The 14,577-nt window shown below is 43.0% G+C and overlaps 1 protein-coding gene across 1 annotated transcript in view; it reads left to right on the plus strand.

The window, feature by feature from the left end:
* LOC134353207 (cation channel sperm-associated auxiliary subunit gamma-like) overlaps positions 1 to 14,577 on the plus strand; it is a 175,624-nt gene that overhangs the window by 148,213 nt on the left and 12,834 nt on the right. Inside the window, exon 25 of the mRNA XM_063061224.1 lies at positions 5,463 to 5,555. Within this exon, the coding sequence (XP_062917294.1) occupies positions 5,463 to 5,555 (93 nt within the window). The remainder of the gene's footprint in view (positions 1 to 5,462; positions 5,556 to 14,577) is intronic.

Below are 14,577 nucleotides of genomic sequence, written 5' to 3' on the forward strand. Positions count from 1 at the left end.
TCAATATTTTCATTTAATGTAATATATACCCTTCTTGTTTTTTTTCACTGTTTTTAATGGAGGTCGGGATTGAGGACGTGATTTTAAGTTTAACTCTGTTTGGTTTCAAGTTAGCCCATTGCTTTGCGTTGCTTTTAGTTAGTTGCATGGTGGGGTTTTTTGGGGTTTTTTTTTTTCTTTTTCTCTATTGATATATATATATATAAAATTAGTATACTATTATGTTACCTTGGTATATTATGTTTAAATTACATTGTTTGTAGTTTTTTTTGTATTAATATCTTCTGTAATTTTATTATATTTTAACAATGTATTAGTGTCTATATGGCTTACCTTTTTGTATACTTACTTAATAAAAAGATTTAAAAAGAAAGATCACTACAATCCACAGCCTGTAATTTCCCTTTAAGAAATGTACTTTTGAACCGACTAAGCAAACTAGTGATCTCCTGAAGGATTCGGCAAACTTGACTCTCAGGAATGTAGATAGGGCACCTTGAAGTGGACGAAGGCCAGCCATCACCAGAAGAGCAAGCAATGGAGTGGACTTCAAGCCAGATTAATGTGTGGAGGCCTGAGAGCAGCAGGCAAACTGGCGTACAGCCCACACACTAGCCTGTCTCATTTGCCTGCATTTGAACTATCTCCCACTCTTCCTGCGACTGCCATCAGGTGGGAGGTGCAGGTGTCTGAGGCGCAACACCATCAGGTTCAGGAACAGTTATTGCCGTCAAGGATTTGGGCTTCTGGACTGGCATAGATAGTTTCACTAATTTCAGTGATGAACTTACTACACAACTTGTAGGCTCACTTTCAGGGACTCTGCTGTTGTTATGTACGGTTTTCATAGTCATAATCATAGTCATAGTCATAATTTATCGATCCCGGGGGAAATTGGTTTTCGTTACAGTTGCACCATAAATAATAAGTAGTAATAAAACCATAAATAGTTAAATAGTAATATGTAAATTATGCCAGGAAATAAGTCCAGGACCAGCCTATTGGCTCAGGGTGTCTGACCCTCCAAGGGAGGAGTTGTAAAGTTTGATGGCCACAGGCAGGAATGACTTCCTATGACACTCTGTGTTGCATCTCGGTGGAATGAGTCTCTGGCTGAATGTACTCCTGTGCCCAACCAGTACGTTATGTAGTGGATGGGAGACATTGTCCAAGATGGCATGCAACTTGGACAGCATCCTCTTTTCAGACACCACCATCAGAGAGTCCAGTTCCATCCCCACAACATCACTGGCCTTACAAATGAGTTTGATGATTCTGTTGGTGTCTGCTACCCTCAGCCTGCTGCCCCAGCACACAACAGCAAACATGATAGCACTGGCCACCACAGACTCATAGAACATCCTCAGCATCGTCCGGCAGATGTTAAAGGACCTCAGTCTCTTCAGGAATTAGAGATGGCTCTGACCCTTCTTGTAGAAAGCCTCTGTGTTCTTTGACCAGTCCAGTTTATTGTTAATTGGTATCCCCAGGTATTTGTAATCCTCCACCATGTCCACACTGACCCCCCGGATGGAAACAGGGGTCACCGGTACCTTAACTCTCCTCAGGTCTACCACTAGCTCCTTAGTCTTTTTCACATTAAGCTGCAGATAATTCTGCTCACACCATGTGACAAAGTTTCCTACCGTAGCCCTGTACTCAGCCTCATCTCCCTTGCTGATGCATCCAACTATGGCAGAGTCATCAGAAAACTTCTGAAGATGACAAGACTCTGTGCAGTAGTTGAAGTCCGAGGTGTAAATGGTGAAGAGAAAGGGAGACAAGACAGTCCCCTGTGGAGCCCCAGTGCTGCTGATCACTCTGTCGGACACACGGTGTTGCAAGCACACGTACTGTGGTCTGCCAGTCAGGTAATCAAGAATCCATGACACCAGGGAAGCATCCACCTGCATCGCTGTCAGCTTCTCCCCCAGCAGAGCAGGGCGGATGGTGTTGAACGCACTGGAGAAGTCAAAAACATGACCCTCACAGTGCTCGCTGGCTTGTCCAGGTGGGCGTAGACACGGTTCAGCAGGTAGACGATGGCATCCTCAACTCCTAGTCGGATCTGGTAGGCGAACTGGAGGGGATCTAAGTGTGGCCTGACCACAGGCCGGAGCAGCTCCAGAACAAGTCTCTCCAGGGTCTTCATGATGTGGGAGGTTAATGCCACTGGTCTGTAGTCATTGAGGCCGCTGGGGCGCGGTGTCTTCAGCACAGGGACGAGGCAGGACGTCTTCCACAGCACAGGAACCCTCCGGAGCCTCAGGCTCAGGTTGAATACATGGCGAAGTACTCCACATAGCTGAGGGGCACAGGCTTTGAGCACCCTGGTACTGACACCATCCAGTCCTGCAGCCTTGCTTGGGTTGAGACGTTTCAACTGTCGTCTCACCTGTTCAGCTGTGAAGCCCACTGTGGTGGTTTCGTGTGGGGAAGGGGTATAGTCATGAGAGCAGGGTGGTGGACTGTGAGGAGGGGTAGGAGGGGAGAGTGGAATACATGTTGGTTGGGGGCCGACAACAGATGACTCATGGGGGATGGGCAGGGGCCGCAATATCAAATCTGTTAACGAACAGGTTAAGTTCGTTGGCCCTGTCCACACTGCCTTCAGCTCCTTTTGCTGGAACCCAGTGATGGTCCTCATCCCCCTCCAAACCTCTCTCATGTTGTTCTGCTGGAGTTTCCACTCAAGCTTCCTCCTGTATCTGTCTTTAGCCTCCCTCATCCTAGCTTTCAGGTCCCTCTGTATGCCCTCAGCTCCTCCCTATTTGCATCTCTGAATGCCCTCTTTTTAGCGTTCAGGATGTCCTTAATGTCCTTTGTTACCCATGGCTTGTTATTTGAATAACAAAGGACAGTTCTTGTCGGAACATTGCACCCATGGAATCTATTGGATTTCTTTGTTTTCCTCTAGGTGCCAGCAAGAAAATGAATATCAATGTTGTATATGGTATACATTCTAACTTACTGCCCGTTATGCTACTGGCATTTAGGGCACCAAAGAAGGTGCTCCATCTCTGGTGGCTTCCTTCATCATGTCAGTAGCTTCTTCTCAGTTTTCACTGTTATTAGTCATGCAGGACCCAAGAGACTCCAGAATACCATTGCATTCAGACATAGAGAATTCTTCATAGAAGGATTCTTTGTTTCACCAGTCAGGGTTGTTAGCCCTGAGCTGACCCCTGAACCTGGAGGACCAGTGGCCCACTCTTAATCTGTCCTTTACCCCTTGACCTGTTTGGCATGGGTGACCCTCCCAAGAGCCAAAGCATAAAGTCCTGACTCCAGCCAGCATAGCTCTCCGGGTCATTGAAACACACAAGCATCCAAACCACGACAAGGTTGTGGTCCTTTTGGAGGATGGTATACATAATTTGATAATAAATTTACTTTGAACTTGAACTTGGTAGGGATTAGTAGATCTACTCGGACTTGATGTTTCAATCCCTATGGTAAGTTGGCACTCTCGATGTTGGCAGTGGGCTTGAAGTGGTGACCAGGAGGGAGGGTAGGTACGTCATTGCGATCATCAGGTGGGCACCCTCCTTCTTTGACGTTTCGTTGATAAGCCCACGACGTCTCCAGAGGGCTCAACGGTGCTTCCTGGCGTCCCAGATACACCCCCTCAGTTCCACACCCTCCTGTCTTCATCTTGCAGCCCGGTTGTTGAAAAGTTGTTAATTTTCAGAAACAGCTGAGTGAACTTAGAAAAAAATAGAGGGCTATGGGTAACCCTAAGTAATTTCTAAGGTAAAGGCATGTTCGGCACAGCTTTCTGGGTTGAAGAGCCTGTACTGTGCTGTAGGGTTTCAACATTTTTATGTCCTTGCACATGATTACAGGAAGGTAAAGCATGTATTGCAAGCAATAAGGAAAGCAGCTTTATTGCAAGACAATTTGAGTGCAAATATTTAGTGCACTTACAGAGGACTCCGGTGAAACCATACCTAGAATATTATGTACATGTCTGATCTTTATTCTGAAGGAAAGTTAAGTTCTGGTCAAGATGGTGCCTGCGTACAATGTCCCACGGTCGACATTTTCTAGCTAGACCACAAAACTATTTATTTCACTTTCTTATGTCTTTTGTCTTGAATATGTTTCCGGAACTGCTGGAGCCTGTGATCTGCAGTTTGGAGATCATTTGTGGGATCCAATGTTTAGTGGTCTCAGAGGATTCTGAGAGGCAACAAGTGCGGGCCTCGAGGCGAGGAGACTGCGGGTAGTGCAAGCCAATATTCAACTCTACTTTGCTGATTAAAGTGACAAGGAAGATTGAAACATTGGGGGAATGTGGAACTTGAACATCGGCTGTCTGCCTTCTGATCGCTGATGGGTTGCTCTACTGCTGGAGATGAAAGCCTGTGTGGCCTGTCACTCTGCCTGAAGAATGTTACTGAGGTTTTCTGTGTTTTGAATATGACTATGGATATGGATATGGATTTGGACTATGGTAAATGGACTTCTTTCAGTTTTATAATTTTTTCTTATTCTCTGTTTTTCACCCATTCTTTCTCTTTTGTTCCTGCGAGGTATGGAGTCTGGGGGTTGATGATCTTGTTGCAATTATTTTTTGTCAGTTTCTTTGTTCATGGAGAGGTGTATTCGGAGGCTGATGTTCTTGGTTGCATTTCTTGTGGCTGAGGAGATTTTGGGGGTTGGTGATCGTGTTGCTGTTCTTTTTCTTTTCAAGTGGCTATCTGGAGAAGAAGAATCCCAGAGTTGTATACTTTGATAATAAATGAACCTTTGAATCCTTCTAAAGAGAGTCCAATGATCATCCATTAGATTTATTTATGGGATGTTGATAGTTGTTCTTTGAGGAGAGATTAAGCCAGCTGCATCTGCATTTTCCTAACCTTGTTAGTGAGTGAGTGAGTGAGAGAGAGAGAGAGAGAGAGAGAGAGAGAGAGAGAGAGAGAGAGAGAGCTAGCTAGCTTGTGGCATGTCAAATTGTTGGGTGAACAATAGTTTTTGTTGGATGACAGATCATGCTCCCTCTTTGAGGGCTTTGTGACTGCTTGCTTGGTAGTTGGCGGGCACTGATGCTTCCTGCTGGAACAGTGGGGGAGGGGAGGGGGAGGGGGAGGGGACTATGGGATTCTAATGTTTTTCTGTCATTCATTGTTTGGGGCTTTCTTCTGTTTCGTTTGTGAAGAGTAAGAATTTCAGGTTGTATACTGTATACATTCTCTGATATTAAATGGAACCATTGAATAATTGATCCATTCCATTTCTGATGATACTTCAGTAAAAATATTCTCAACTGTTTGTAACTTAGACTGATAAGCCTCACCTAATACAGGAAACATCACAATTATCAGTAGGTTAACTAGTCAATAGAAGGTAGTAGAAATTTAAAGGAAAATGAATTTTAAAGAAAGGTGACGAAACAATAATAAGTGTAGTAGGATGTAAACTGAACGTTACTGAACTTTTTTGGAATATTTTTGCTTTAGGTGGGTTTGCCAAAAGAACTCGCCTTGCAGTGATATACCGGCAGAAGGACTTAAAGGGCCAGAATATTTTTTTCTTATTGAAGTATCTAATAGGTAAGAGAATATTATTTTCTATGAAATAAAAATAGCATATTGCTCCAGAAAGTTTGCAGAACAAAGATAATTTTCAGATAAAGATGATCTTCCCAGGTTATGTTGTAGTGGTGACCATTTCTGGTGGGAAATTTACAGCTCATTCCATATACAATTCACCTTTATGCTGCTGATGTTGTCTCATAATTAATGATATTAAAATGATGTCACAGATTTTGCAGTGAGTGTCTCAGAGCTGTTCCTATGTTTGAGTGATCAGAGGCTTGCACATGTTGTTCTGGTCAATATTGTGTGATTCTTGTCAAATTAAGTAATGCAAATTCTACATGCATGCATGCATTAGATGGCTGGTGATGGTATTATTGATACAACCCCATTTTGACACCAATCCTGAGCACTGGGCTATGATGGTCCAGTTGAAACTGCAGGAAAAACTCTCAGCCATACCAATTTTCCAAACTCTGCTATTTCAGTTGATCTTCAATGATTTCTAGTTTTGATTGAACAAGAGGTCATGAGGGAACAGTTCTGCTGGAGGGGATAAAATCTCCACCATATGCACAATGCTGCAAAAGCAACTCAGTTGGAATCTTACAAAGTCATACATAATGTGTGGTCAAGTTGGTCAATGCTGTACATGATGTCCAATCTAACCAGTTCCCATTTGCCAGCATTTGGCCTCTAACCTTTTAAACCTTTCATTTATTTATTGAGATGCAGTGCAGAACTGGTCCTTCCAGCCTGCTAAGCCACGCTGCCCAGCAATCCCCCAATTTAGTCCTAGCCTAATCACAGAACAATTTACAATGACCAACTAACCCACCAACTGGTACTTCTTTAGACTGTGGGAGGAAACCATTGCAAATTCATCACTCTCCTGCATTAGAGGCTGGCCGATTACAGAGGCTTGGCTGTTACAAGGGCAGAAATGGCTACTGGATGTTCTGGGTTTTAGATATTTCGAAAGGGACAGGAAGGGAGGTAAAAGAGGTGGGGGAGTGACATTGCTAATCAGAGATAGTATCATGGCTGCAGAAAGGAAGGACTATGTTGAAGAATCATGTACTAAGTCAGTCCGGGTGGTGAAAGTCAGAAATAGGAATGGAGCAATCATTCTAATGAGAGTATTTTATAGAACCCCAATAGCAGCAGAGACACTGAGGAACAGATCAGAAGGCAAATTTTGGAAAGATGCAAAAATAATAGGGTGTTGTCATGGTTGACTTCAACTTCCCTAATATTGACTGGCATCTCCTCAGTGCATAATGTTTAGATGGGGTAGAATTTGAGAGGTGTGCCCAGGAAAGATTCCTGTCGCAATGCGTATGTGGACAGGCCAACGAGAGGAGAGGCCATACTGGATCTAGTACTAGGCAATGAACCTGGTCAGGTGCCAGATTTCTTAGTGGGTGAGCATTTCGGATACAGTGACCACATTTCCCTGACCTTCGACAGGCCTTGGACTAGGATAGGAGCAGATAGCATGCAAAAGTATTCAAGGGAGAGGGTGAATTATGATGCTATTAGGCAGGAACTTGGGAGTGTAAATAGGGAACGGATTTATTCAGGGAGCACTTGCATAGGGTTCTGGATAGATTTGTCCCATTGAGGCAGAGAAAGAATGGTAGGGTGAAGGAACCATGGTTGCCCAGAAATATGGAACACCTAGTCAGCAGGAAGAAAGAAGCACTCTGAAGGTTTTAGAAGCAAAGATCAGACAGGGCTCTGGAGAGTTACAAGGTAGCCAGAAAAGAACTTAAGAAGGGACTTAGGAGAGCTGGAAGGCCTTAGTGGGTAGGATTATGGAAAACCCCAAGTTGTTCTATATGTACATAAAGAACTGGAGGGTGACTACAGTGAGAGTCAGACTGATCAGGGATAAAATAAAGAACATGTGCCTGGAGGAGGAGGTGGAAAGGGAGGTTCTGAATGAATACTTTGCTTCAGTATTCACCAGTAAGAGGGACATTGACAAATATAAGAACAGTGTAGAACAGGCTGCAACATATCAACATTAAGAAAGAAAATACATTGGAATTTATGAAAAGCATTAGAATAGATAAGTTCCCAGAACTGGACGGGATGTACCCCATGTTACTAAGGGAAGCAAGGCAAGGAATTGCTCCTCTTTTGGCGATGATCTTTGCATCCTCATTGGCCACAGGAATTGTACCAGAAGTTTGGAGGGTGGCAAATGTTATTCCTCTGTTGAAGAAAGATAATAGGAATAATCTTGGGAATTATAGACCACTGAGTCTGATATCAGTGATGGAAAAATTATTGGAGAGGATTCTTAGAGACAGGATTTACGAGCACTTGGAGAAGCATAGTCTGATTAGGGATAGTCAGTATGGCTGTGTGAGGGACATAAGTCTGATTAAATTCTTCAAAGAAATGACGGGACAAATTGATGAAAGTAGAACAGTGAATGTGAACGGATTTTAGTAAGGTGTTTTTAGGGGTTCCCCATGGTCGGCTCATTCAGAATGTCAGCAAGCATGGGATCCAAGGAAACTTGGGTGCGTGGATTCAGAATTGTCTTCCCCACGGAAGGCAGAGGGTGGTAGTAGATAGAGCATCCTCTGGAGATTGGTAGCCAGAGGTGTTCCACAGAGGTCTGTTCTGGACCCCTGCTCTTTGTGATCTTTATAAATGACTTGGATGGAGAAGTGGAAGGATGGGTTACGGATGACACGAAGGTTGGTGGTGTTATGGATAGTATAGAAGGCTGCAACAGGACATTGATAGGGTGCAGAAATGGGCTGAGAAGTGGCAGATGGAGTTCAATCTGGAAAAGTCTGAAGTGATTAACTTTGGAATGTCAAACTTGAAGAAAGAGCAGAGTTAATGGGAAAATTCTTAGCTGTGTAGAGGAACAAAATGATCTTGGAGATCCATGCCCCTCAAAGTTACCATGCATATTGATAGGGTTGTTAAGAAGGCATTTGTTATGTTGGCCTTCATTAGACAGGGGATTGTGTTCAAGAGCCGAGAGCTAATTATACGGCTCAGTAGAACTTTGGTTAGACTACACCTGGGGTACTGCGTTCAATTCTAGTCACCTCGTTATTGGAAAAATGTGGAAGCTTTAGAGAGGATGCAGAGGAGATTTACCAGTATGCCTCCTGGATTACAGAAAATGTTGTACAAGGCAGGGCTTTTTTCTTTGGAGCAAAGGGGATGAGATGTGAGTTGATAGAGATGTACAAGTTGATAAGACACATAAGTAGATTGGATTGCCTGTTCCTCTTTACCAGGGAGGAAGTGGCTAATACATGAGGTCATCATTTTGAGGTGATTGGAGGAAAGTTAAGGGAGGATGTCAAAGGTACAGTAGATTTTTTTTACAGAGTGGTGGGTACATGGAATGCACTGTCAGGGGAGATGGTAGAGACAGACTCATTAGGGACTTTTGAGAGATTCGCAGATAAAAACATGGTTGTAAAGAAAGTGGAAGGCTACGTGGGGCAGAAGCATTAGAATCATGTTGGAGTTGGTTAAAAGGTCAGCATATCGCACGCCTAAGGGCTTGTACTGTACAGTACTGTTCTATGTTCTGTATGTTATATATTTTACTCAAAGAGATGGAAGTTTCCTAGTTGGGTAGAGAGTGGCAAATCCTTCGATGACACTCTAATCTCTCAACTGGTGCAGCCTGGATTCTGACCTCTTCAGAAACTTGTTCCAAACATGAACACAGGAACTGATTCTGGAAGTAATATGGGAGCAACTGCCTTTGACGTCAAAGCAGAGGATGACTGAGTGTAACTTCCAGTAAAACAGAAATGGATGGCCAAAGTACAAGAGAGAGATTGATTCACTTACACCTGTGATGGGTTTGGGCAATAATATTAATGGCTTTGGAGATCAGAAGTTTACATATATAGTTCTGATTAACACTGGGTACTGCTAATCGTGATCCCTAATTAGGTAATGCAGTGAGTAATTTGTTAGATGTGAAGCCGGCAGGGTAGAAAGCAATCCTATTATTAATGTCAGTAGCGTGGAATGGGATAGAGCAGGAAACAGGAAAAATAGGTTACATTTAGTCAAGGATACATTCACTGAGCTATAGTGAATTCCTGTTAATTGGGACACATCGGGACCAGTACATTTTGACCCAATTAAGTGGCTGTTCTAATTAGTCAAAGTTTCATGGAAAGAGCTAAGGTGATATAAAGATGACAAACTATTGTTCAACTGAGTGTCTATTTGTTTATTTGTTTGTTCATTCATTCATTTTGAGATACAGCATGGAATAGGTTCTTCTGGCCCTTTGAGCCGTGCCGCCACCAACCCGCCGATTTAACCCGAACCTAATCACAGGACAATTTACAGCAACCAGCTAACCAACTAACCAGTATGTCTTTGGACTGTGGGAGGAAACCCATGTGTTGCATGGGGAGGACATACAAGCTCCTTACAGAGGAAGTCGGGATTGAACTCCAAACTCCAAAGCCCCAGCTGTAATAGCGTTGCACTGTGGCACCCTTAATTGTGTATTTAAACAAAATGCACAACAAATTAGGACACTATCAATGCTACTACAGTACTATAAAACAGTGTATTAGTTCCTAATCATTATTGACAGAGGAGCTCACTGTATACGGTTATGAAGAAGGCGAATGCAATGTTGGCATTCATTTCTAGAGGTGTTGAATACAAGAGCAGGGATGTGATGTTGAGGCTCTATAAGGCACTCATGAGACCACACTTCGAGTATTGTGTGCAGTTTTGGGATCCTTATTTTAGAAAGGATATACTGACATTGGAGAGGGTTCAGAGAAGATTCACGAGAATGATTCCAGGAATGAAAGGGTTACTGTATAAGGAACATCTGGCAGCTGTTGGGCTGTATTCTCTGGAGTTCAGGAGAATGAGGGGGAATCTTTTAGAAACATTCCGAATGTTAAAAAGCCTGAACAGATTAGATATAGCAAAGTTATTTCCCATGGTAGGGGATTCTAGGACAAGAGGGCATGACTTCAGGATTGAAGGATGTACTTTTAGAACTGAGATGCAGAGAAATCACTTTAGTCAGAGGGTGGTAAATCTGTGGAATTTGTTGGCATGAGGGGCTCTGGAGGCCATGTCATTAAGTGTATTTAAGGCAAAGATAGATAGGTTCTTGATCAGCCAGGGCATCAAAGGGTATGGGGAGAAGGCAGGGGAGTGGGGATGACTTGAAGAATTGGATCAGCCCATGATTGATGGCGGAGCAGACTCAATGGGCCGAATAGCCTACTTCTGCTCCTATTTCTTATGGTCTTATGGTCTTATCCTGAAGTGTTCTTTAGATTAACAAAATCAGCACAGGTTTGAATTGAGTTGACTTTATTACTTAGGTCCTTCACATACACGAGGAGTAAAAATCTTTATGTTACGTCTCCATCTGAATGTGTAATGTACAATTTTTAGTCATTTGTAACAAATTAAGTGTACAACAGGACAGTCAACATAGCATAGAAATACAATAGTGTGAGTGTGAGTTAATCAGTCTGATGGCCTGGTGGAAGAAGCTGTCTTGGAGCCTGTTGGTCCTGGCTTTTACGCTGTGGTACCGTTTCCTAGATGGTAGCTCAGGGTGACTCAGCTCCCCAATGATCCGTCAGGCTCTTTTTACACACCTGTCTTTGTAAATGTCCTGAATAGTGAGTGGGAAGTTTACTTCTACAGATGCGCTGGGCTGTCCGCACCACTCTCTGCAGAGTCTTGCGATTGAAGGAAGTACAGTTCCCATACCAGGCAGTGATGCAGCCAGTCAGGATGCTCTCAATCGTGCCCCTGTAGAAAGTCCTTAGGATTTGTGGACTCATGCCAAACTTCTTCAACCGTCCGAGGTCAAGGAGGCACTGTTGTGTTTTTTTACCACACAGCCAGTACGTACAGACCACATGAGATCCTTAGTGATGTGTATGCTGAGGAATTTAAAGCTGTCTCCATTCCTCTTGTAGTCCACAACCAGCTCCTTTGTTTTTGCGACATTGTACGAGAGGTTGTTTCCTTGACCCCACTATGTCAGGGTGATGACTTTTACCCTGTTGGCTGCCTCATTATTATTTGAGATAAGGCCAATCAATGTAGTATTGTCAGCAAATTTAATTAGCAGATTGGAGCAGTGGGTGGTGACACTGTCAAGGGTATTCAGAGAGTAAAGGAGGGTGCTTCGTACACAGCCCTGAAGGGCTCCTGTGTTGAGGGTCAGAGGGGCTGATGTGAGGGAGCCCACTCTTACCACCTGCTGGCGGGTCTGACAGGAAGTCCAGGATCCAGCTGCATCTCGTGTTGATAATCGACTGCCTTCATACAATACTATCGATGATTACATTCTCCAAATCTTCATTTTCATTGCAACATTTAAGATTATTGTCAATACCTTCAAATCCTTCATAGTTCCTAACTTGTAGAAATAGTGAAATCATTTTATTTTCACTCCTGGCCTTATCTGGCATTTCCAACCCTGAATGTTTGAAACCACAGTGAGCAAGGCAGTTCTGAATTGTCGTACTGCTTACTTTTCATCAATTATCAATGATGGAAATCATTGTGTTTTTTAACACAAGCAGATGCAACTGACACTATTTAAAAACTGTTTGCTCTAAGCATGGAGTAGAGTCTAAAAACCACCCTGTTGCTAGTTAGAAACTGTTCGGCAACAGTCTCCTGCTCCAGTTAAGTGGCATAGTGTGCTAAATGAGCAAAATGAATCCTGGCTATTTTCTCAGTTAGTTTTTGTTCTTTAATAAGCTGCTGCCCCGATTAACCGATGGGCTAATTAATGGAACTCCACTATATTATCAAATACTCCACTTGAGCCGTTGGGGCTAGACAGGATGGAAATCCAAATACAAACTGTTATTTTGTGGGTTTGTCTGCAATCACATAGGGCAACTTTAAAATCAGGTGATGGTAGGTAAAACAAAAGCAAATTCTTTGTTTCAAATTCAGTTGAAGGGTGACTTGTTAGGGTGTGTACAATTTCTATAATTGTATTTTTACATATGAATATACAAAGTTAATGGTGGCAATGATCTGAGTAATTTCTCAAGTCCTGATGTCTTAAGAGGCTGTTCTTTGTCATGTACTTTGTACTTCCAGTTTTCCCTGCCTTCTTCACTTCAACTACTCACGCATTGCCTGTTTCTCATAAATCTTACACTTTTAAATGCTTCTTCTAGTATTTTTTAGATTGTCTCATGCCATTGGCAAATCCCTGTGTTTACCACTTATTTTCCACTTCTTATGCATATGGGTAGTTTTTCCTCTCTTTTCTAATATTGAAATAAAATTTTGTTGTTGTGTGAATGAGCTCACCAGAGAGAGTCACTGGTAGATACAAAGCAGCTTCCTTATTCGACAAAACAAGGTACAGCAGGCATCATACGGAGACACTTTCGGTGGAAAGGTCTGCTGGCCCAATGTGGGGCTCGATATTTATTTGCTAAACACACAAGACAATCCATATTTACAAAGTATTGATGATGCTTTCTTTTGAAGCTACATATAAACTTCACACCTTCTGATTTGCATCCATCCCACAGATGCCATCAGGTCTGTGGACTGAGATTCACAGCTTCTAGGAACGCATTGTTCCAAATCAAATCCACAATACATTTTCAAGGAACAGAAGACTGGTAGCCAAAGCCATTTGCTAAATGAAATGACCTAAACCCAAAAATTACTCCAACAAAATCACACATTTTTATCATTTCTTTTCCACAATGGGTGCTCCCTAAAACTTTGAATGTTTCCACAAAACCACAAAACCACAAGACAAAGGAGCAGAAGTCGGCCATTTTATCATGAGCTGATCCATTCTCCCATTTAGTCCCACTCCCCTGCCTTCTCACCATAACCTTTGATGCCCTGGCTACTCAGATACCTATCAATCTCTGCCTTAAATACACCCAATGACTTGGCCTCCACTGCTGCCCGTGGCAACAAATTCCATAGATTCACCACCCTCTGACTAAAAAAATTTCTTCACATTTCTGTTCTGAATGGGCACCCTTCAATCCTTAAGTCATGCCCTCTCGTACTAGACTCCCCTATCATGGGAAGCAACTTTGCCACATCCACTCTGTCCATGCCTTTCAACATTCAAAATGTTTCTATGAGGTCTCCCCTCATTCTTCTAAACTCCAAGGAATACAGTCCAAGAGCGGACAAACGTTCCTCATATGTTAACCCTCTCATTCCCGGAATCTTCTAGTGAATCTTCTCTGTACCCTCTCCAACGTCAGCACATCCTTTCTTAAATAAGGAGACCAAAACTGCCCACAATACTCCAAGTGAGGTCTCACCAGCGCCTTATAGAGCCTCAACATCACATCCCTGCTCCTATACTCTATTCCTCTAGAAATGAATGCCAACATTGCATTCGCCTTCTTCACTACCGATTCAACCTGGAGGTTAACTTTAAGGGAATCCTGTACGAGGACTTCCAAGTCCCGTTGCATCTCAGAACTTTGAATTCTTTCCCCATTTAAATAATATTCTGCCCGTGTATTTTTTCTGCCAAAGTGCATAACCATACATTTTCCAACATTGTACTTCATTTGCCACTTCTCTGCCCATTCTTCCAATCTATCCAAGTCTCTCTGCAGACTCTCCATTTCCTCAGCACTACCGGCCCCTCCACCTATCTTCGTATCGTCAGCAAACTTAGCCACAGAGCCATCTATTCCATAATCCAAATCGTTGATGTACAATGTAAAAAGAAGCGGCCCCAACACAGACCCCTGTGGAACACCACTGGTAACCGGCAGCCAACCAGAATAGGATCCCTTTATTCCCACTCTCTGTTTCCTGCCAAACAGCCAACACTCTATCCACGTATGTAACTTTCCCGTAATTCCATGGGCTCTTATCTTGTTAAGTAGCCTCATGTGTGGCACCTTGTCAAAGGCCTTCTGAAAATCCAAATATACAACATCCACTGCATCTCCCTTGTCTAGCCTACTGGTAATTTCCTCAAAAAATTGTAATAGGTTTGTCAGGCAGGATGTTCCTTTAAGGAATC

Source organism: Mobula hypostoma, chromosome 10 (assembly GCF_963921235.1).
Source record: "Mobula hypostoma chromosome 10, sMobHyp1.1, whole genome shotgun sequence".
Classification (NCBI taxonomy): domain Eukaryota; kingdom Metazoa; phylum Chordata; class Chondrichthyes; order Myliobatiformes; family Myliobatidae; genus Mobula; species Mobula hypostoma.